Source organism: Maniola hyperantus, chromosome 22 (genome assembly GCF_902806685.2).
Source record: "Maniola hyperantus chromosome 22, iAphHyp1.2, whole genome shotgun sequence".
NCBI lineage: Eukaryota > Metazoa > Arthropoda > Insecta > Lepidoptera > Nymphalidae > Maniola > Maniola hyperantus.
In genome coordinates this window covers 7128071-7153457 of record NC_048557.2, presented here as the reverse complement: position 1 = coordinate 7153457, position 25387 = coordinate 7128071, and the positions used below count along the sequence as shown (strand labels likewise).

Genomic DNA, 25387 nt, shown 5'->3' with positions numbered 1-25387 from the left:
TATATACCATTATACCTACCTACTTAGTAAACTTATACTTACTTACGTAATCCATTCACACATCTTATACAAAGAAAAACACACACACACACACATATACCTACCTATACCTATATATTACCTAATCTAAGTATATTAGGTATATAATAAATTTCATTGATTTTTAACACTACCTATTCTTTTTTTTCTTATGTAACTTCTCAATCTGGAGGTGGGCGTTAACAACTGTAACACAGTTTCTAACTAAAGTAAGTACTTAGTTGTTACCGTTCTTTACTTTTAAGATTTAATGTAGGTAAAGTAAAAATAAAGATTTTTTCATGTTTTTTTTTTCAATAATTTCCCATCATTATCCACCCAAGACCCATTCGCCTGCCCACTACTTATTGAGAATAAAGACTGGCTCCAATGCCATAGGTCATATAGTTCAGATGATAGCATAGATGATAGTCATAGGTCATAGATCAGTGGGAACAATGGAGAACTCTCAATGCAATTTAGAGCCTCAATAGCTCAACTGGTAAAGGAGTGGACTGAAAACCGAAAGGTCGACGGTTCAAACCCCGCCCGTTGCACTATTGTCGTACCTACCTACTCCTAGCACAAGCTTCACGCTTAGTTGGAGAGGAAAAAGGGGAATATTAGTCATTTAACATGGCTAATGTTCTTTAAAAAAAAAAAAAAAAATTTCCTCGCGATGTTTTCCTTCACCGTAACGGCGATTACGCACTGCACTTCCGTCATCCGAGTTCTACTTATCCGTCATCCGAGAGAATACCAGCGATTATCTACGACATAATTCATAATCTCCATATACAAAACAAAAAGGAACGTATTTTCACGGACTCGGATCGGATGAGCGCGGAACCGCCGTCAGGCGTTAAGCAAGTGACATTTAGGTACCTGATTGCTTAGGTAAAAGAAAACGCACATAACTCTGAAATGCTACTTAAGTAGAGGTGAATGCCCAGGTTTGTGAACCTTGGAAGTCGGAATCCCAGAATAGTTGACGTCTAATCACTAGGCTCGTCAAGGGAGAGATTCTTGTGCAGAATGTTACCTACCCTTAATAAAAATACTTATGATATAGGTACTTACCTATTATGGTGGTGGTTATACGAGTCTTCTCAGTCTACCGTCATAGGTACCTACCTATAACACCTACCTAAGAAGGTTTTAAATCAGTGCGTCACCGTAAACTTGGCGGACGCACTCCCGTGTGTCTTATTGATTGATTATTGATATATTTCTTAACAAGCAATCATCATCATCATGATAAACCCATCGCCGGCTCACTACAGAGCACGGGTTTCCTCTCAGTGTGAGAAGGGTTTTGGCCATAGGCTACCACGCTGGCCATGTGCGGATTGGTAAACTTCACACACCTTTGAGAACATTATGGAGAACTCTTAGGCGTTGTTTTCCTTCACCGTTGAAGCGAGTGATATTTAATTTCTTAAAACGCATTAGGTAAGTATAGGTACTACTTAAATGTAATTTAGATTGTACCTACTTGGTACCTACTTATTTAGGCTACGATAGGTTGGCGTGTTCTTATCGGACAAAAATCCCATTAAAAAAACCAAAATAAAAACCACTAGAGAGTTAGAGACTAGGCTATTTCGGCTATTACCGCTAATACCTATCTACCAACCTTTATACCAACAATGCCTAAGTATTTAAGTTACAATAAAATTGCATTGGTCGTGTAGGAAGTGCACTCAAAGCGTTCATTGTGTTTCCACTGCATCGCACAGTGAAAATTAGGATCGTGCAATGCTAATTTATAAAATTATCATCTATCGTCATCACTACCTACCCACCCATATTAGGTATAATAATCACTAAGTAGGTATACTTTTTTTTTTTTTTTTTTAATAGATATAGCGAGCAAGCGAGCAGGCGGGTCACCTGATGTTAAGTGATTACCGCCGCCCATGAACATTTGCAGCACCAGAGGAGCCGCCGATGCGTTGCCGGCCTTTTAGGAATTTGTTGGTCCGCCCCTTGAATAATCCCATGTTATAATCTAGTGGGAACACCGCCGATGGGAGTTGGTTCCACAGTTTGCACGTGCGTGGAAAGAAGGATCTGGCGCAGCGGACGGTCGAAGTGCACCAGACACCCAGATGGTGAGGGTGAAATTCCTTACGGTGGCGCGCGGTGCGGTTGTAGAAAAAAGAGGGTGGAATGAGGTCAAAAAGCTCTTCAGAGCACTCCCCATTATACAGGCGATAGAACACGCATAGAGAGCTAACGTCTCTGCGGTGCTCCAGGCTTTCCAACGAGCCGGTTAGTTTGGGATCGTCCACAAGTCGAACAGCCCGCCTTTGGATCCGATCAAATGGAAGGAGTTGGTACTGGGGTGCTCCAGCCCAAAGGTGGGAGCAGTACTCCATGTGAGGGCGGACTTGCGCCTTATAGAGTAGGAGCCTATGCTCGGGCGCGAATGTACCGCTTTGCTCTGTTGAGCACCCCAAGCTTTTTGGAGGCTAATTTGGCCTTGCTTTCCAAATGATCGCGGAATTGAACCTCGCTCGAAATGTGGACTCCAAGGATCCCAATGCTGTTGGAAGGTGTGAGGGTAGTGCTCTGAAAGAGAAGAGGCAGTGTAAAAGGGGACTTCTTGGCAGAAAACGCTAGTGATGAAACCTATGGGTAGTGATGAATACTTAAGTATTCATCACTACCCATAGGTATTTTAAATGCGACAATTTGTTTGTTTGTCAGTCAATCACGTCGCAACGGTGCAACGGATAGACGTGTTTGATGGGTTTACCTGGAGAGTATAGGTAACGAGACTACTTTTTATCCCGGAAAATCATAGAGTTCCCACGGGATGTTTAAAAAACTAAATCCGCGCGGACGAAGCCCACATACCTACTTAATATACTTAGTACGCGACAGGTCGAAATGGCGATTGGGGAGGGAACGCCCCGCACGCCCGCACAGACCCGCGCAGAACGGGTGTGCGGGGCGTCTCCCCACCTCATACCCCGATTGCGATCTCGACCTGTCGCGGACTATACCAGCTTAAGTAACCCCAAAATTTAAAAGTCGAAGCCTGAAGGAGGCCGTTGCGCAACGCCCGATTTTAGTCTAGCTTGGCCTTCTAGTCTAGGCTTTAGGCATTTTAGGCTATTCTAATTTGGCCTTCTTTCCGTCCGTCTGTCGGAGATTCATAACTTCTGAGTTCTGAATGAACCCGCATAGTTACCTACTTCTAATTCACTGTAACATTGGGCTGAGCCAATACTAAAATTACTCAACATTACTTACTTATCCTACGCTGTTACACGGCACTCGCGGCGAGTGAGAAAGAGCACCTAGGTACCTATAGGTAATTAGGCACTGTACGAAAACGTGATCCCTAGCTGCGAAGACTTAGGTACCTACCTAGTTTGAGGCGAACCAATGCAATTAGTAGGTAGGTATAAGTAAATCTATTAACTGGTAAGTTTAACAAGGTAGGTAGGTATATAGGTGGGTAGGTATATAAACAAATGTTCATATAATATTATGACCCCCCGATAAAAGACGCCCTAAGCACGTCCTTAACGATCCCGACGATCAAATCATGACCGACAATGCTCCCTATCTCGTAGGGCTACACAATACAACCTCATCACAGCGTCTTCGCCGGCGAAGACGAGGTCCCCGATTTCTAACGTCACCCGGACGTGGACTCACGCCACGGCCTCGGGGGCGTACGGACTAACCAGTAGTCCAACAACTCCACCCACCCCAACGTCATCCTAAGCCGTGGTCCGAGCCTCACAGGAGGCGCCCTTAGGAGGACGTAGCCCCTCGACCTCTCGAATTATTTCTTCGAGCCCTAGGGCTCACCCCCAGGCGGAGCTTCGCGCTCGCCAACCCCCCCGGTGACGCTGTAGCGGCCAGAAGGGCCTACGCAGCATAGTCAATCCGAAACAACAAAAAAATATGAGCATTGTTTTTTAGGCGCTTGGACCTAGGTATAGATAAATACCTACCAACTTACCACTGCGTTATGTCGTTAGAGAGGAGCTAAGTACCTAGAGCTTTTAACCTGCATACTTAATAGGTACGTACCTATTATATCAAAGGGAAAGCTGACTAATTAATATATTAACACTAGCCGCTGGATCTAGAATCTTGAGATTTTGTACGTCTGATCTCTATTAGGTATTACCGTAATAGGATTTCACAAAGAAAGGATTTTCCAAAATTCAAACAGGATGTTCTACTCCAATTCAAAATCAAATTTATTATATTTATGCTATCTATATATTTATTATATTTATGTATAAAAGTCCTACGTCATTCGTCCGTTCTAAAACGTTTGGTATGAGCTTTAGGAACGTAATAAAAATTTTATGCGTACCTACCCTTTTGGGAGTATTTTTCTCGATAGTTGATTTGGGAAACATCGGGGCAGTTTTTTTTATTTATTCATTATAGGTAAAGGCTTGGATTTTTTTATTAATTTAAATATTAAACTTTTTTTATTGATTATCTACACTAATATTATAAAGAGGAAAACTTTGTTTGTATGTTTGTTTGTTTGTACTGAATAGGCTCAAAAACTACTGGACCGATTTTAAAAATTCTTTCACCATTCGAAAGCTACATTATCCACGAGTAACATAGGCTATATTTTATTTTGGAAAAAAATAGGGTTCCGTAAGATATTTGGGTTTTTCGGACACAAGGTGTAAAAAATCAACCAGAAAAGTTACTTATTTTGCGTACGCTGCCTAAACTATAAAAGATAGAACCATAAAATGTTCTAATTAATTGTAGATCTTATAAATATCTACAAAAAAGTCCGCGACACACTATACCCATCTATGTCGAGTGAGGCACAGCAACCATTTTTTTATTTAAAAATCTTGAATTTTTTTTGGACTACATTTAAACGCGTTTATTTTACTCATGCTATTAATCCTTATCAAAATAAATGATTTAAACAATAAGAACAGTTTATGGAGATAATTTGGTCTTTGAATGATTAAAATTTGACGTTTGGTTTTGAAGTTATGGCGAAATTAAAATATTACGATTTCTGCGGTGCGCGTGCGGGAGGGGAGTTTAGATCTATGAGTAAGGTACCCGCGCGGTTTCTAAATTCCACCCGAGCGAAGCCGGGGCGGGTCAGCTAGTAAATTATAATATGCTCCCAGCAAACATTCTACAAACCTCTTAATGCCACTAGAGCCATCTATGTCATACACTGCGAAGCGAACCCTACTACTACCCTATAGATGGCGCGCATTGAATTTGTGTAATATCTTCTGTGCTTGTGTCTAACAAGTTAGTACATACACTTGAGGATAGATAGAGGCTGTATGTATTTAAAATGGCATGAGGTAATTCTTAACCTGTACAATAGATGGCACTTTGACGAAATTTTCACGAGCTAGATTCGACACTTTATTGACTATATAATTACTAATTAACGGTTTTTAATTAAAATTTTAAATACATTGCATTTAGTTTATTTGGTAGTATAAAATCGGTCCACTGAAAATACACATGCCATGTTAATTTGTTTTGATTGATCAATTTGACGTAGTTAACATGTTCAGTTTTTTAACCTAGTTTAATACTTAGTTATTTTACAAAATATATTCCTAATCTTTTTACCACGTATCAAATTATCTTTTTAGGACGTTTTGAAATAATTAGGTCTAGCAAAAGATTTGTTAAATCTAATGAAGACATGTTCTATACGTTGACAAATAATTAACGTGTTAAATTATGCATGCTTTAAGGAAAATTACCCTACAACGTTGTGTAAACATCGGCGTCTTGTTTATAGAGTTTAATACACTTTCATAGGGTTCCGTAGTGTACAGGGAACCCGCCATGTTCGTACTCTGCCTTCTGGCTGTCCGTCCGTCCGCGGCAAAGTAGTGGTAGATGGCGCTATTAGTTCTTTGAATCGCGGTCAAGTTCTGAATGCTTTGTTGATGTCTGATGATGTATTACTCTCGTAATACGGTGCATGTGTTATCTCCTTGAATACTAACCTCGTGATGGTATGAAAATTTTTGGTATCGTACCGATTAAGTATATGAAACATTCTAAAAACATTCTAGTATCTATTTCTAATTTATATCGGTTGTTCTTATAGATAGTTTGAAGTTTCTTCCATTGTATTTTCCACTCGCACAGCACAATCAAAATGAATAATAATTAATCAATGTATAGTTCAGCTAGGGAGTTGTCCGGGAGGATGTCCGCGTGCGTTGTTAGGGTTCCTTAGCAAACAAAGAACCCTTTTGCCATGTCCGTCCGCGGCTTATTGTAGATTCTAGCATTACTTACTATTAGTAAGTACGAGAAAGCTGTAATTTGAATGGGTATACATTTATAATGTATTTTATTTTCATTGAAAATTACTTAGATGAAGGTTGCATTAGACGAAGATTGTGACGAACAACATACGGGACCTTCCACTGCGCATGGCCCGACACGCACTAGACCGGTTTTTAGGGTTCCGTACCTCAAAAGGAAAAAGGTACCTACCCTTATAGGATCACTTTGTTGTCTGTCTGTCTACCTAAAATCATGAAATTTGGCAGGTAGATAAATCTTATAGCACCTACAAGTAAAGAAAAAATCCTAAAACCATGAATTTGTGGTTACGCCACAAAAAAAAATTAAAATAGTATGAGAGTAATATATAGTAGGAGAGTATAGTAGTAGTAGTGTAGCATAGTAAGCGACAGGTCGAGATGGCAATCGGAGTGGGGACGCCTCGCACACCGGCACAGCCCCCGCAATTCCGATTGACATCTCGACCTGTCGCGTACTATGGGTAGATGGCGCAGTCCGCCATTAACTTGCAATTTTTAGGGTTCCGTACCTCAAAAGGAAAAACGGAACCCTTATAGAATCACTTTGTTGTCTGTCTGTCCGTCTGTCTGTCTGTCAGTCCGTCTGTCTGTCAAGAAACCTACAGGGTTCTCATTGAACTAGAATCATGAAATTTGGCAGGTAGGTAAATCTTTTAGCTGACATTTGGGGAAAAATCTGAAAACCGTGAATTTAGGCTTACATCACACAAAAAAAATTAAATTGTGGTCATGAACTAATAATTAGTATTTTCAATTTTCTAAGTATGATAACTATATCAAGTGGGGTATCACATATGAAAGGTCTTCACCTGTGCATTCTAAAACAGATATTTATTTATTTTTATGCATCATAGTTTTTGAATAAATCCTGCAAAATGTCGAAAAAATACGACTGTAGTACGGAACCCTCATTGCGCGAGTCTGACCCGCACTTGGCCGGTTTTTTACTATAGTTACTGGTTTGGTCTTGCTTGTCGGTCTAGCACGAGTCGGACCCACACACGAAGGGGTATCCTTCCGACTCGCGCTTGACCGGTTTTCTTTAATACAGTCATCCGATAAAGTCGACAACACCATAGAATATGTACCTACTTGTTAAGGAGTAGATACGTTATGTTTTTTATGTTTAAGTATGTCATAATTCATAATTCATAATTTTTTATTGCAAAAAATCCACGTGAAGTGGTGTTACAATCTTTTTTTGGAAACAGTGTATTACCAAGTATGGCGTGCAATGTTATTAAGTACAATAAATGTCAATAATTTATATACCTAATTTAAATAAGTCATCAATAATTAGTATTTAAAGGAGAATATTGAGTACGAAACAAAATAAAATATTGCGATTAAAAAATGTCAATTATTAAAATTAATAAAATATTATGTCAACTGCTTTTTTTTAATTCTTAAGTAGCACACTTGCCTGGCAAACTTGATTCTATATTCCTGGTTAAAATGATCACGCCCTGTATCCACTCACTCTCAATTTGCGAAAACGTGACAACTTATAAAATGTAGAGTTGATTTTACAGACACAGAACTTACGTTACATTTTTACATGGCCTTGGTGTCCACATAAAAATGGTTTTTTGAGTGGTTAAGTAGAATTCTACTCACATTATTTTCACTACTAAAACCCTGACGGCTCACGGCTAGTTGCATATCAAAATCAAAATTTATTTATTTTATTTAACTGTGCCTCTTCCACTGGTTCGGAATGTAGTTTCTACTAAGAAGAGTCAGCAAGAAACTCAGCAGTTGCTCAAATCATAAAACTTTTGTGTGTGCAATAAACGCGAATGCGAGCGAAATGCGGTTTATAAATAAAAATAAAATAAAAAAAGTCAGCCGGTTGCTTCCAAGTAATTAAAAAAAAATCATCAGGTGGTTAAAGTTACACTTACAAGATGTTTACCGTTAAACTTATAATGTCAATAAAAGCAAAACAGATTACACAAGTCAGGATTTGTTAACCTTGTTAAAAAATTACAAGATATTTCACCGCGATTAATATCCTCATCTGGTGACAGAAGTGCTGGCTGTCCAGCGCGGAAATGCAGCCAGTATTCTTGGCACCATTCCACGCGGGCATGATCATTTCAACCTGTCGCGTACTAATACCTACCACGGAGGAGAAAAATCGCGGCCGATACCTACCCTAAGTATACTAATTCTATATCAATGCTTCTAAATATAGCAAACATTCGCAAATCAAAAAAGTTGCGTGATACACTAATATGGTTACCTACGCATGACGCCCCATCGGTACTCAGTCTCAATTTGTCTATACGTGACCAAACTTAACAAACTACTTTTGTCCTACAAACCTATAGGTAGGTAGTGTTATATTATGTAAGTTATGGCAGGATTTTAGATCCGATACTTAATTTACGAATGATTTCTGTCAGAGGTAAGTAGGTATAGAATGCGACTTGTCGAGATGGCAATTGGGGTACACCCGTACGTCACCAGCATTCGCCCGCACCGGGCTAGCCCGAGGGCTGTGCGGTCGTGCGGAGCGTTCCCTTCCCGATTGCCATCTCGACTTCATTTTAATTTTTTTCATTTTCATTTTTATTTCATTTCAATAATAGCTATACCAAAGTGAATACCCGGTTTAGTTTATCATAGGCTTTTTCTTAGAAATTGTTTTAAGTTGTCAAAAAACCGGCCGATTGCAAGTCAAACTCGCGCACCGAGGGTTCCGTTAAAAATAAACAAATATCTATTTTAGAATGTACAGGTAAAGACTTTTACTTGATACCCCACTTGGTATATTAATCTTACTTTGAAAGTTTAAAATACTTATTATTTGTTCTTGAAAACATTTTAATTTTTTTTGTGATGTAACCACAAATTCACGGTTTTAAAGATTTTTCCCCTTATGCTTGCTACAGACAGGACAGAACAACAGACTGATTTTTTTGCATGGATGCGTGCCCGGATTCGAGCCCACAACCTCCCGAGTAGGAGGCGGATATCTTAACTACAAGGCTATCGCGGCTCTCCACCCACCACTCTACAGTCTACACCCGAGATTTACTGCTAGCCCATTACCCCACTAATTTATGAATTATACATCCCAATATTCACCATCACCTTACTAAAATCAAAGATGTTATTTTTGATGTCAATAGATAAGAGGAAACCTGAATAAAACGATTATATTTTAGAGGAAAACTTACCTACCTTCTTAATAGCTAATACTGTGATAAGTACCTATCTTTTTTATAATTAAGTACTTAGGTAGATGATCTAGTGTGTTGATCCGACAGGGAAACTGAATTAATTTGCATTCCCCCTTTCACTTAACTTGCAGACGATGTTAATAAAATGTAGCTACCTACAGCTAAATAATAACGTTAGCTACATACTTGACCATGCATAATTTACATTTATTCAATATTCACAGTCAATTTTAAACTAAACTCAAATCCGGATTGCTACATAATTTCTAATCAGAAAACCAAATACAGTACGCGGCAGAAAGTAATGTACGTCAACCTTTAGATAGAGATAGCAGATTTGTAGTGCGTTGTCTCTGTCGTTGAGACCGACAAAACGCCATATACACGGACTAGAGAAACTCCTCCGTGGTCATGTAGGTATGAGTGACAGAGACAACACTACAAAGCCAAAATGTCATTCTAAAGGACGATGTACTTACACCTTCTTTTTGCCGGGTACTGTAACTATTTTTAGCCCGACCCGCGACTCGAATCCAGGACTTCATGTTCCACAGCTTGATAAGTAGGGACGGCCTTCATCATGTCAGAGATATATTTCGATTAATTTTGATATTAATCTGTACACTCCCGTCACCCTAGCCCGTCACCATGGTTTGATTGATTAACGCACAAACATCCATACTTAACATATTGAGAGCTACTTACTCCACAAAATAATAGATCCGCTCCGTCTGTGGGCTGTGAAGGTGTCGATGGGCCGTGATAAGATAGTATATAGACAGACATTATAATATTAGTATAAATAGAGACCTAGTGAGTAGATTAGTACCTACCTTAAAATAGGTCTAAAAAGGTATAAAAATAAAAATACTATATACAATCCCGTAGCAGTTCCGTAGCAAATGTGTACCAGTTTCGTAGCACATACTTCATGCTGCATACTGCAAAGTTTACTTGGACAATTATTGGATTTTAGTTTGTAGACCGACTAAACTCAGTCCCAATAAACTAAACAATTCTCTTTATTGCATTAACTCTTGGAGAACCACGAGCTGAACGTAACTGAAAATAGCAATCATGTATAAGAGGCTGAACTGTAAAGGAAAACATCGTAAGGAAACCTGACTGCTTGAGAATTCTCCATACTGTTCTCAAGTGTGTGTGAAGTTAGCCAATCTGCAGTGGACTAGGACCTGAAAGGAGACCCGTGCTCAGTACTGGGCCAGTGATATGTTGTAGTTGATGATGATGGTTTTCAACGCTTCGCAACCTGTTGGGCTATGTCGGTTACTTTGGCTCTTCTACGTAGTCAACCTGTAATAGAATATTAAACAAAACTAAGTAGAGCAAATAGTGACAAAACTGCAGACTATTAAATTAGGGTTGTAATTTGATATGAATCTGTTGGTAAAACCGGTGGTAGAGTCGGTATAATATTATTTTAGGCTGGTTTATCGATCATTAGACTTTAACTAACTACTTAATAAGTTTGACATTTTAGCAGATTTCCTGAACAAAAAATCAGCTAAGTGCGAGTCAGACTCGCGCACTGAGGGTTCCGTACAATCGTATTTTATCGACATTTTGCACGATAAATCAAAAACTATTATGCCTAAAAATAAAAAAAATCTGTTTTAGAATGTACAGGTAAGTAAAGCCCTCTTTCATATGATTCAGATTAACTATACCCCACTTGGTATAGTAATCTTTGAAAGTCGAAAATAGCAATATTTTTTTCATGAACACATTTTAATTTTTTTCTTGTGATGTAGAACCACAAATTCACGTTTTTCAGATTTTTCCCCTCATGTCTGCTATAAGACCTACTTTCCTGCTAAATTTCATGATTCTATAGGTCAACGGGAAGTACCCTATAGGTTTCTTGACAGACAGACATACAGACAAAAAGTGATCCTATAAGGGTTCCGTTTTTCCTTTTGAGGTATGAAACCCTAAAAACCAAGATAGCGAATTTTCAAATGGCCGCCATGAACCAAAAACCACGTAGATTCCTCCAACATCAATGATAAAAACTATAAAAACTTCAATAAATATTATTGACAATATTTGGTGATTGCAAAACCAGCCCTAAAAGCTATGAAAGAAATTCCATTTTTCAACGTGCGGCAAATTACCTAAGTATATGTTTTACTAATGCAATTGCATGCCTAATTATGTAAGGTGAAATATTTCTAGTAAAAACATCTCATTGTAAAAAAATGTTTCCGCAAATAAAGAATCTTGAATCTTGAATCAATTTTGATTGAAGCTAAAAATGCTATTAAGTGGTCCATGGTTAGGTGGTCCGCAGCTCGTGGCTCGTGGCTCACAGTGGGTTAGTGTCCACCTGAAACACAGAGACACTGGATGTAAATGAATTATCTGTAAGCGCTGCGACGTGATTCCGCACCGCATCGGACACTGCTTCCCAAAGTTGAAAGCTCACTAACGCTTTTATTTATTTTTTAATCAGCTTATCGCGACTTCGTCCGCGTGGACTACATAGATTTGAAATCCTTATTTAGCCCACTTAGGGGTGGAATTTCGAAAAATCCTTTCTTAATGGATGCCTAGTCTTTACAAAGAATATACTCTCCAAATTTCATGTCTCTAGGACCAGCGGCTTAAGCTGTGCGTTGATACATAAGTCAGTCACGCAGTCGGTCAGTCTCTAAAATACTTTTTTGGTTTAACAAAACACACATAAAGTGTAAAAGCGTATTACTAAGCATTAGATAATGCCCGTGACTTCGTTTGCGTGGACTTAAGTTTCTAAAAATACTGTGGGAATTTTTTGGTGGAACACCAACAAACAAACACAGTTTCGCATTTGTTGGTAGAAGTCGGTAACGTCTAAATTAGAACTGAGTTCTATTTACCTCTGTTTGTTGTGCTGGGAAACAATTTGCAATTTGCAGTGCGTATACTTGACCCTCAAAACACATTTACTACAAAGTGTCAAGTAAATTCACGCACAATTTTAGCTTTTTAAGTACAATTTTAGTCCTTATTTTAAAGGTGCACGTCAATTCTGATGTCTTTCTCTATCTATAAATTTAAATTATCTGCATCTTTTTCTTTTTAATATTGCTTGAAGAGGACGGAAACATATTTCTAAACTAACAACTAAACTCTCAACATAAATCACGCGGTTTGACAGTTTTAAATCAAAATAAGTTTGCCTGTCCTGTTTTTGGAAAATTGGCAAGAAAAAGATGCAAATACTCTAAAAATTGGTTGCCATCAGAATCAGTACCACTGTCTCTAGATATTAACTTTGCGCTTGGAAATTATCTTATATTTATAAAAGGAAAAACTGACTGACTGATCTGTCAACGCACAGCTAAAACTACTGGACGGATCGGGCTGAAATTTGGCATGTAGATAACTATTATGACGTAGATATCTGCTATGAAAGGATTTTTGAAAATATAACCCCTATAATGGGTTTGCAATTTGTGTAGTCCACGCGGACAAAGTCGCGGGAATACGCTAGTTTTTAACTATTTATGAAATAGTTATATGCAAAACAGTTTGGGAAGCGATGGAGCGCGGGCGTAACATCCTGTCACGTCCTATATAAGCTGGCGTTCAGGACGATCGCAGCATTCAGGCAACAGGTGGTGGTCCCGAAGGTAAGTCATATTAGATGTAAGGGCATGTTAATCATACTGTGTCATAGTGATAAATAAAAGGGTGCACGACCTTTGCCGAGTTATTCGAAAGGAATTTACAAATTTAAGTGGAGAATAAACTAATTTAGTCACAAGATTCTATATATTTTTTATGTGATTAAATTAGTTTAATATTCACTTGAATTTTTTTCGAACAATTTGACGTGAGTCATATATCGGACGTAAGGGCCTTTGTGATACTGTGTGATAGTGATAACTGATAATTAAAAGAATGCACGGCTGAGTTCGCCGCTCCACCGCTTATTTTAAAGTATAGAATGTTTGGGAATCTCTGGGTTCAAAGTCAAAGTCAAATCATTAAAAGTAGATACCTACCTACTATGTACACTTTTTGATTGTCAATTGTTAGATTAATAAGATAATGATGTAATGATGATGGTGATAATAATTAACTACGTAAACTGAATTGATTGATTGATTTTTAATCAAGATTCAAGGTATTTCATTAATATTGATTACATATATCTACCTATTAAAATTTAGTGGTAAGTTCATAATAATATGTAAATACATATTACAAATATACAAAATCATGTTTCTCAAAGTTTGTCATAATATTAAGCCTCAAATTTAAAATATAGCATTATAATAACAAATAATCATATACATTAATTAATTGTAGTTAACGTAATATTTTTTAAAGAATATTTGTGATGTTAATCATGACTAATATTCCTCTTTCCCCTCTAACTAATCGTAAACCTTGGGCACACGAGCCTTAGGCTAGGTGTGGGTACCGCAATAGTGCAACAGGTAGGGTTCGAAGTTCGAACCACCGACATAAGATATTTCGGCTTTCAGCTTGCCACTTAACCGTTGAGCTGTTGAGGCTTTTGAGTGTGATCACTGACTAATAAGTATGACCAAATTTTTCGGATACAGATAATAGCTAACACGACATAACTAAAATGATCAATACCTACGTCATAATCATCGAACAATGCGGGTCTCGTACGTACCTATTAGATACTACGGTACCTACGGAAATGATCTTTAGGTTACGTAACTGAAATTATAACTCAAATCGTATGTAGAAGTATTGACGTTGTTATTTGAAGCCCGCGACTTTGCGTGGGTTTAGTTTTTTTAATGTCACTCTCAAGTTCTCTATATCCATGCAATAAATGACGTTCATCCGTTGCTCAGTTGCGGTGCGATTGAACGATAAACCAACAAACAAACACACTTTCTCATTTAAAAAATGGGTAATATTTTATCCTTCATCCAAAATGAAAGTAAAAAAAGTTCTTTTACGTATAGAATTTGATGCCAAAGAGCGATTTTTTATTATTGCATTATGTCGGGAACGCCATTACACCGTATACTACGTCCCGTAGTTACTTAACTTAAACTTTTTCGATCTCGGCGCGTAGGTACAAGGGCCAAATCCAAAAATTGCTTTAAGTAATTCCCGGCATAAATTTTCTTAAGCCGTGTGAAATATTTTGAATTTTGGTCGCGAGCATAAGCTAGTAAGTAATAAGTACAGGTATATTTCCATTGCAATGCTTCAACTTTGCTTTCACAGATGTATGCGTGAGGTATGCGTGGAGGTTCTGGCTTTTGTAACAACTTTTCATCTCGGCACTTGTTAATTTAGCGAGTGATCCTGTCCCCGGGGCGGGACAGAGATTACCGTTCTCGGCATGGAGTTGTAGAAGAGTAAACTAGAGTGAGGAGACTCTCGGTTTGATCCTGAATCGACGATATGTCAAATATTAGACTATGAATGACGTTAATCATACGCTACCTAGCGCCACATTTGGCGCCTTCCAGTGACGTCGACGTTTTCTTACAAGTTCCCCTGTCGTGAACTGTGGTTGTAGGCCATAGACATGTTGACGTCATTTAGGCGTAAAAAAACCAGCAAGTGCGACTCGGACGAACACACCAAGGGTCCCGTATCATCGTACAAGAAACGTCAAACCAATATAATAAAAATTTGCAAGTTGATGACGGACAATGTGATTGGTTGATGACTCAAAATGGTTAGCACCTACTGAGATTTTTGCCTCTATTAGTTGTATGGGATTACGTAACAGACAGAGCTATATACTAACTTGTTGTAGGGTATAGGTTGACGCTGTTGAGCATGGCATCTGTGCCTCTAGTATAATGGTCCCCAGTCTCGGTGTCAAAGCCGCGTTCTCTCAGCTATTCATTACTCAAACAACGTTCTTTTTCTTTCTTTGCTTTTGCCCCCACATTAAATTAAATTGACATTAGACAGGTATTTTTATTTTTTGAGTTTAAATTCAGGTATAAAAAAGCGTGAGTTGGTTCTCCACTTCATGATCGGAGGCAAGAGGAGGTTTTGGGGTTCAAACTCCCTCTTCGAAATCCCAGACATAGAGTGAAACAAGTTTTAAAATGTAGGCATATATTTTACTTACTTAATTAAACTTAAATATTGTGCTTACAACTTAAACACTGATAAATGATGTTATGTACTTTCATAGACTTAATCACTGTGTACTTTCTTATCGAATAATGGAATCTTGGTAGCTTTACTTGTAATACGCAAAAGTTTAATAGTCACATGGATTTGAAATATTATACTAGATAGGTACTTACCTAAAGTTAGGTGGCAGGTAGGAGTACCTATATTGGAGTAAACTCGGAGCTGATATTATTGTTATACTCCTAATAATTAGCCCCTCCCCATCCTGTCATTCCTAATCTAGGGTATTGGGGTTTTGTGTCAAGAAATTCGAGGTATACCTAGTACGCGGCGGAAAACAATGTTAACCGGCCTTTAGAATGACATTTCGGCTCTATAGAGCGTTTCTCTGTCACTCATACCTATATGACGTTTTGTCGGTCTCAACGATAGAGACAATGCTCTACAAATCTGTTATCTCCTTCTAAAGGTCTATGTACATTATTCTCTGCCGCGTACTGTAGCTACTACCCCGGATTTAGGAAGTTGGCGGTGTTTCACCGCCGTGCCTTGAAAATAATGCAAAACCGTTGTTCCTGCGCCTGACCCTTTACTCTCACAGTCTAAATGGGACGCATCTAGACTGTGAGAGTAAAGGGAGTAGAGAGTGCATCTGCGCACACACTTGTGAACTACAATATCTCTCCCGCGCAGGTGTCTTATCTCTATGGAGAAGTGGCCGAAATTCAGTTGGGAGGACAATAAAGTGACCCGTAAACGGTCAAACACGCCGTCAATCAAATTTGCCAAACACGTAGTTTGTTTGAAAAACGCAGCCGTACACCTTTAAGCATGTTTGACAAACACGCCGTTAATCAAATTTGTCAAACACGTAGTTTGTTTGACAAACGCAACAACACGACCGCGGACGATCAAATAATTTGACAAGCACGTAATATTTGACAAACATGTTTGACGACTAAAGCAGAAACGTCGCATCACGATTGACTAGGCGATGCTTGACAGGAATACCGTCAAGTCATTTTATCGAGATCGATGCTGTGTGGCATGGTACATTTTGGCGTGGTGAGGTCCAACTCGTATGCAGAAATTGAAGCTGGTATACGCGGACATAATTATTTTATTTTAAAACTACCTACCTACATTAATAGTATGTATAGTATGTATGTAAGTATAAGACTACAGAGGAATGTGCAGTGCTCAGACAAGCCGCCAAGCGCTTACGAGCACGAAGAAACCAATATTGTGTTTTTTCTGTTTGTGTGGAAAATAAATAAAAAAAAAAAAAAAAAAAAAATGCTGAAAAGCTAACCCTTTGGCTTCTACTTAACTTGGTTTATAGTAGGAATACCTGAATTAGCTAACAGTAAATAAGTAATTGTTTTTTTGTTAGCAGGAATCATGCAGTGCACTACGCGGTACGCCCTGTCAATACTCCTGTTGTCATCAGTCGTCTCGAGCTCATACCGTACGTTTCCTTTATTTATTTGTTTCCTACTTACTTAGTTGATTTTTTAGGGTTCCGTACCTCAAAAGGAAAAACGGAACCCTTATAGGATCACTTTGTTGTCTGTCTGTCTGTCCGTCTGTCTGTCAAGAAACCTACAGGGTACTTCCCGTTGACCTAGAATCATGAAATTTGGCAGGTAGGTAGATCTTATAGCTGACATTTGGGGAAAAATCTGAAAACCGTGAATTTAGGGTTAGATCACACAAAAAAAATTAAATTGTGGTCATGAACTAATAATTAGTATTTTCAACTTTTGAAGTGAGTGACTATATCAAGTGGGGTATCATAAGAAAGGTCTTCACCTGTACATTCTAAAACAGATTTTTATTTATTTTTATGCATCATAGTTTTTGAATTATCGTGCAAAATGTCGAAAAAATACGACTGTAGCACGGAACCCTCATTGCGCGAGCCTGACTCGCACTTGGCCGGTTTTTTTACATACCTGAGGGGGTTAATGTTTTCAGGGTTCATGTGTGTGATTTTCTTTATTCCACCATAACATAACATCTAAATCGTCATCCATGGGGAATCATCAGATTCCTTATACAATTTGCCCTACAGCTAAGCGACACCCCCCCCCCCCCCCTCATTTCTGTGGCCCTTCTTCGGAATTTACATGTTTGGCCTTCCGAAAATCCTATGCTGTCAGAGAAACATCTCTACCAAAAAAAAAAACCTGTAAAAACATTTGGATTAGATCTCTATTTTAAAGTTATTTATTAATAGTTTTGTGCAAATATTCAAGAAATGCGTGGTCGTCACTTAGCGCTGGGGCACATCACATTGTATATCATCCCTAGTAACACTGGCTAGATTTTTTTTAAATTTTGCATGGCATCTCTATAGCGCCATTTTCAAATGTTATTTTTTTTTTACTTTTTAGTTTGTTTTTTGGCAGGTAGTTGTGTTTTTTTTTATTACGACTTTTTTTTTGAGACCTTGCAAATTTTTTTTTTTTTTTATCTTTATTCTTTCTTTATTCTATTTATTTTATTTTAAAAGCTAAGTAGTAAAGCTTTTCGTGATGTTGTTTAGATGAAAATAATCCGGCGTCTTAATTTGTTCTATGTATTTTTAGGTAACGTTAAGATGATTTTACTTAATTAAAAAATGCTTTCAGTTTCAGGGTGTAGATTTAGTTTATAGAACGTATTTACAAAATTTAATTTAGTTTGGTTGATTAGTATTCAAATAAGAATTAAACTACTAGACTAAGAGAAAGTTTCTCTGCGTATTGTCCCCAACCCAGGGAGAACGATCAGCGTGTATCAAGATGTAATTGTCGTAAGATTTTTTTACTTCCTAAAGCCACCATGATCCTGATCGTTCCTCCTTATGTTGGGGACAATATGCAGAGAAAATTTCATCTTTTATAAAATAACGAAGGTCTGGTACGCGCTAGCTCTCTCTATACGTTTGTATGGGGCGAGTGACGAAGAGTCCACTATCTAAATAATATATAAAAGGAAAAGGTGACTGACTGACTGACGACTGACTGACTGACTGATTTATCGACGCACAGCTCAAACTACTCGATGGATGAGGCTGAAATTTGGCATGCAGATAGCTATTATTACGTAGGCATCTGCTAAGAGAAGATTTTTTAAAATTCAACCCCCAAGGGGGTGAAATAGGGGTTTGAAATTTGTGTGGTCCACGCGGACGAAGTCGCGAGCATAAGCTAGTTTAAATTAAAGGAGAAAAGGATCCACACACAGTCACTCTCAACTATTTTGACTATTTGAATTTTGACTTCAAAGGGTCACATAAAATCGACGACGCTTATATGAAAACGTGATCACTAAATGAATAAAGTTTGGGAAATTAATAATAATTGATTAACACGTTACTAAGAAACTTAGTTTATTAGAATAGTTCAAATGTAACTTTCAGATATTCAATGGACCTGTTGTGTGTAAGATTTATATACTACTAGATGATGCCCGCGACTTCGTCCGCGTGGATTTAGGTTTTTAAAAATCCCATGGGAATTCTTTAATTTTCCGGGATCAAAAGTAGTATATTACCTTCCCCGGGATGCAAGCTATCTCTAGGTATACCAAATTTCATTAAAATCGCTTAAACGGATAGGCCGTGAAAAACTAGCAGACAGACAGACAGACGGACAGACAGATAGGCACACTTTCGCATTTATAATATTAAGTATGGATTATTAGAATGATTCATCATCATCATATCGATAGCTGGTCACGGACAAAAAAAATGCGGCCAGTTTACTTTATTGTATAATATTAATTACTAGTGGCTCGCTCCGGCTTCGCACGAGTAGTATATTTTTTGTAAATAAAATAGTTACTCAGGAATAATGTAGCTTTCTACTGGAGAAAGAATTTTCAAAAGCGGTGCATTGGTTCTAGAGATTACTTCCTACATACAAACTTAAAAATTTTGCCTCTTTAAAATATTAGTATAACTATAGATAGTATATCAATATAATCAATTAAGTCAATATAATCAATTATGTAGTAGTAGTAATAAACATGTAGTGATCTTATCTTACATGCCAACTCATGGCACTCATAAGTATGATGAGTCGAGACTCCCATTTGGAAAACGGTTTCTACTAAGTAGACCCATATCACCAAATCCCTTAAGTAAGTACTTACCTCTTGTCGAAATGTCAAAAACAGATTTCAAATAAAATAGTTCAACAAATGCTTATTATGGACTCACGTCGACGAGTCAACTTTCAAAGATTGAAAGTGAAAAGTTACGAAAATAAAAAAGTTAAGTAAGTGGAAATAAAAACAAAGACAAACTTACATTGGTGTCAATTGATATGGATGGGGTGTCGTAAGAAGTTTTACACTTTATCAAACATTTTTAGAATTTATTTTAGTTTTATTTGTGTCATTGTAAAAACTTATTTGAAAAACTAAGTACGTCTGATTTATGACCGTAAAATACGTCAAAAAATCTCGCAAAATGTGATTCAGTAAAATTATAGCAAAAATACAAAATGAAATGCATAACGAGAGCTTTTAAATGATGTTCATAAACATTTCAAGCTCTGACGAAATAATGAAAAAATAACATCGTAACCACTCTGCTACGCATAAATCTGCGTAGCAGAGGCTACGAAATGAAATGATACGTAGGATATGTTTAAAAAACATGCGTTATTTCTAAAATACAACTCGTATTACCCGCGACTGCGTCCACGGTATATATTATGTAATTTATAGTCTATGCTACTTCTGGATAAAGTAGCTTTCTAATGGCGAAAGAATTAATTAAATCGGCCAAGTAGTTTCAGAGTTTATCGATTGTAAAAGAAAATCTTTCCTCTTTATAATCATCATCATCATCATGATCAACCCATCGCCGGCTCACTACAGAGCACGGGTCTCCTCTCAGTGTGAGAAGGCTTTAGGCCATAGGCTATCACGCTGGCCATGCGCGGATTGGTAGACTTCACACACCTTTGAGAACATTATGGAGAACTCTCAGGCATGCAGGTTTCCTTACGATGTTTTCCTTCACAGTTAAAGCAAGTGATATTTTAATTACTTAAAAACGCACATAATTCCGAAAAGTTAGAGGTGCGTGCCCGGGATCGAACCTCCGACCTCCGATTAGAAGGCGGACGTCCTAACCACTAGGCTATCACAGCTTCAGCAGCTCTTTATAATACTAGCATAGATTTCCCTTTCTTCCCTAATGAAATTTTGGGACCATGACCAATACTTCCAAGTTCAAACCTAAGACCATATAGGGATTTCAATTAACTCTCTTACCACTGGGCTATAGGTTCAAGTGTTCAACGATAGTAGGTGAAAAGTTACGTAAGTGGAAGTAGGAATACAAATAAAGATCGATGTCAATTTACACGCTTTGGTGACGCGCGAACGCGTCCATTCGTCTGCATAATATAGCCCTCAATCTATGTCAGACAATTTGTGATTGTTGACGTTATTTTATTTCAAACTTACAAACCTCATTATACTTAATCCGCCTTTCCAGCATCAGTTTTTCTCTATTATTTTAATATGGGTACCTTCAAGTCAAGAGTAAATAGGCAACTTCTAGGCAAGCGCGCTCCGTCTTAGGTTGCATCATCACTTACCACCAGTCTGATTGCGCCCAACTGCTAGTCTATAAATTAAAATATACATATATTAGTGTAGACAGTGTAGATTATTGATGTAGATCATTTGTATAAATTAACTTATTATAACAGATAGCAGCGCCAAACTGCGTCGCGACGGTGTTCTGAACCTCTACCCGTTTCCGAGGGTGGGCCGCGCTGGCAGCCGCACTTGGCAGTTCGATGGTATGTTTTTAAATTCTATTTTTTATAAAGCTGTTATTTAGCTTGCTTTGTTTTCAATCCATACTTCCATACTAATATTATAAATTGCGAAATATGTCTGTCTGTTTGTCTGCTAGTTTTTCACGGCTCATTCTGGTCAACTGATTTTGATGAAATTTGGTACAGAGATAACTTGCATACCAGGACATAGGCTACTTTTATCCTAGAAAACCAAAGAGTTCCCACTGATTTTAAAAAACGCGACGAAGTCGCGGGCGTCATCTAGTTTTTATATAAAGATAAACTTATATCGTTTCATATAGTTTCCACATGATTACACAAACTAATGTCTTGTAGATATAATAGCGTTTTTCCTTGTCTACAGATCCTGCACCAATCAAACGACAGCTCTACGCTTTTCCGCGCGTCGGTCGAAGTGAACAAAGTCATCCAGACTACCAACTGTCACCGCAACTTGAAGAGTTGCTCTTCGGAAGACAGAACCCCTTTGTGAAGAGACAGAGCTTTAAGCAGATGGAGGGCAAGGATACTTCGGGGATGTGGTTCGGGCCGAGACTGGGAAGATCTTTTAAGAGTGAGGATGACGGTAAGATATCTGTCCCCATAGCCTTGTTCACAACCTTGTTCTTCCTACACCATTCCACCACAGAAAAGCGAGAAACCGTGAACGTTGGCGTCCTTATGTGGTTTACGTCCAATCCACTTGCACGAAACGTTTTCCTCAACATTTCTGATACGAATCGCTAAGGTGTGGAATTCCCTTCCGTCGTCCGTGTTTCCTGTCACGTATAACCTAAATACCCTCAAAGTAAGAGTGACTAGGCATCTTCTAGGCAATCGCGCTCCTACTTAGGCCTCACCATTAATTCATTTATTCATTTATTTATTTAATCGGACAACAATAGATCCATTAAGTGTTAGTAACAAAACTAAAACACTAAGGAGTTAGTAACGAAATACTTAATCACTGTTAGTACTTAATAACTAAAAGGTAAAACCAGTTACGGTAAAATGTATAAGGCTCATCAGACATTGTTTCAACCTATTGTACCTGCATTTTATTGAATAAATAATTCATTCATTCATTCAAAAAAAAGGGATTTAGTCCTCTGCACGAGTTTCCCCATCAGAGGACTATCCATTTTGTCAGCTATCATGCGCAGCTGTTGCTGCTTCCGCGGACTCTAGACAATAGTGAGGCTGTGTTCTTGCGCCAGATAGCATCGAAGCCATCTGTCCGCGCCTCAGTAAACATCGCCGATGCACTAGACAGAACCGAGGTTGCCGCAACAACACCCTGAACGCATTGCTTTGCATTTATTTTTACAAAGTACATTTTTTAAAATATTTTTCAGAGGCGTTTGAAGTGGCGATCAAAAAAATTCTAAGTATTTTAGGTATAAATGATGCCTGTATAGTGATTGTAAAATCAATTAACGTTGCCTGTTTTCCATTCACCGCGTTGAACTGAGCCCGTGAAAGCTGCTTTAATCAAATTATAACTACACTTCCGGTTTAAAGGGGCGCGTAGGCACCCCCAGCATAAAAGCGCACAAATACCTGCGGCAAATTGCTTCATCGAGTTAGCTATAAATACGGCGCACTTAGTTCAAACAATTTTCTGTTTCCAAGATCAGAAACTATCTGTTAAGTGTAGGTACGTATAGACATGATGTTATTTTAAGAGCGATCAGGGAGGCAAAAATCTAAATATAAGTATAAAAGGAAAAGGTAACTGATTGACTGATCTATCAACGCACAGCTCAAACTACTGGACGGATCGGGCTGGGCATGCAGATACCTAAATTATGACGTAGACATCCGCTAAGAAAGGATTTTTGAAATTCAACCCTAAGGGTGTGAAATAGGGGTGTGAAACGTGGGGTCGGCACATGTCTTCTTCCACTCACTTCTGTCGTCCGTCAACGTATTATGCACCCCTTTTACACTCATATCCTGTTTCACGCAATCCATCCACCTTTTCTTTGGTCATCCTCTCCTCTTTTTTCTTGCACATGCATATTTACCATGTGAGAATCAACCAAATATTTTTAAATAATTTTTATACTTTATCATTTTATTTTACAGATATTTCTGAAGCTGACGCCGAAAAGAGTGAACCGGAACAATTAGAAAACACGAACATGGATCGCGAAAAACGACAAACGAAACACACGTAATTAAATACGACGCCGCCCCCTTTCCCTTCTATCCAACTGAAAAACTACCTTCTCTATGTACATTACTTTTTATGTACCTACTAAAGTACCTACCTACCCATCTGTTACTAGCATGCTTTCAGTTTTGACTCAAAAATTGCAATAAAATAATAACCTAAGTTGGTACATATTTTAAATTTCTATCTATTTCGTAATAATAATATTAAATTATCTTTATTATGTACCTACCAATGATATTTTAATAGTAGATACAATTAATTCAGCGATCCTTTGACATTTTATATACCTACCTATATATGAAAAAGTAAGTACTTACAGGTACATTAAAGTAAGTAAGTCATTCGTAATTTGTCTACTACAATTACACTCGCCCTGACTAAACCTATTAAAATTCAAAAAAGTCAATTTTAGTAGATGAATTCTAAAATTTTGTCTCCTTATTAAGGTAGCCAATAGCCATACAGTATATTTAAAAAGATATGTAAGTATGCAGTATGTAAGTATAGCCAGTATAGTTTAACCTGAACAGTAAGTTTTGGTCAAACACATCTGAATCCCGCACTTGATGGATCGCGGTAAATGCGTCAACGAACTTCTGTTCAAATTGACGTACGTAGTCACTTGCAGTTCGCAGTAAGGCATAATATGTATTTATTCGCATCCCGCATCAAGCGCGCTTGCTTCCGTTTGACCAAACCTTTATTGAATAAATAGACCTGTGAGGTCTTGTGTGTATGTGTGTAACCTTATACCTAAAGAATTTTACCGCCAATGTATCTATTAAGGGATCTAAGAATTTGTAGATAACTAATTAATATTAATGAATGATTTTACTTATAGTGTAAGAAAAAGTGCTGGAATTATCTCTGAAGCTGGGTGGATTTATTATTATTATCTAATTTGAAAATCCACGGAGTAATTCAAGCATTTTTGAAGTTGTAATAATATGTCATATTAAAGTTCTATCAATGTTATTATAATTATTGATATTTTAAAATAAAATTATGCAACTGCACGAACCTTAGTTTTATTGACTAGATTCTGGACTATGCTGATTAATCACTACCCATTGTTACCCATATTTTAAATGCGAAAGTGTTTGTTTGCTGGCTTGTCCTTCAATCACGTCACAATGAAACAACGGGTCGACGTGATTTTTTTATATGACTACTTTTTATCACGGAAAATCTAAGAGTTCCCACGGGACTTTAAAAAAATATTCAAAAATCCTATCATAGTGCTCACTTACCTTATACAATAGGAACTCCTGTGTTTCATGATTTTAACCCACCGCCAGATTAAACTGTGCGGCTGATCTACTCATGTGGTAGTAACAGTCAGTTAGTGATAATTTTCTTACTAAATTTATCTACCGGCAACGCCGTGCCACCAAGCGATTTATCGTTCTTGTACGATGTTGTATAGAAACTGATAAGAGGTATAGGTTTAATAAAACTACCATACCCCATCCAAATTCGTCTGCTTTCATCTTAGACAGCATTATCATTTATCACCAGGTAAGATTGCAGTCAAGGTCTATGTACTTAGTCCTTTTAAAGCATATTCAACCTCTTTAGAAGAATAAAGAAATTCAGGTTCCATTTTCGGTCTGTAAGTTGTAAGTAGGTACTATTTATAAAGGTTTTTTACCGACAAAGCTTTTTATTTATTACTAGCTGATGCCCGCCACTTCATCCGCGTGGATTTAGATTTTTTTTAAATCCCGTGAAAACTCTTCGATTTTCTGGGATAAAAAGGGTAGTAGGGTAGCCTAT

General features: G+C 37.8%; 1 protein-coding gene across 2 annotated transcripts; it reads left to right on the top strand.

Moving 5' to 3' along the window:
- Positions 1–13080: 13080 nt before the first annotated feature.
- Positions 13081–24569, top strand: Capa (cardio acceleratory peptide capability). Of its 2 annotated transcripts, none has more exons than XM_069506310.1 (5): positions 13081–13164; positions 17022–17093; positions 21340–21432; positions 21797–22018; positions 23521–24569. In XM_069506310.1, the coding sequence occupies exons 2-5, from the start codon at positions 17027–17029 to the stop codon at positions 23610–23612; spliced, it is 474 nt and encodes a 157-aa protein (XP_069362411.1). In that variant the 5' UTR covers positions 13081–13164; positions 17022–17026; the 3' UTR covers positions 23613–24569. The 2 variants fall into 2 exon arrangements, with proteins under 2 accessions (XP_069362411.1, XP_034836416.1); XM_034980525.2 differs by having other exon boundaries at positions 13153–13164; positions 17019–17093.
- The last annotated feature ends 818 nt before the right edge of the window (positions 24570–25387 follow it).

What these genes read in the sequence shown, in the direction of transcription:
- Capa (XM_069506310.1), top strand. Translation starts at nt 17,027, where the DNA reads ATGCAGTGCACTACGCGGTACGCCCTGTCAATACTCCTGTTGTCATCA. An exon ending in AGTCGTCTCGAGCTCATACC is followed by an intron (nt 17,094 to 21,339) that starts GTACGTTTCCTT and finishes TTATTATAACAG; the next exon opens with ATAGCAGCGCCAAACTGCGT. An exon ending in TTTTAAGAGTGAGGATGACG is followed by an intron (nt 22,019 to 23,520) that starts GTAAGATATCTG and finishes TTTATTTTACAG; the next exon opens with ATATTTCTGAAGCTGACGCC.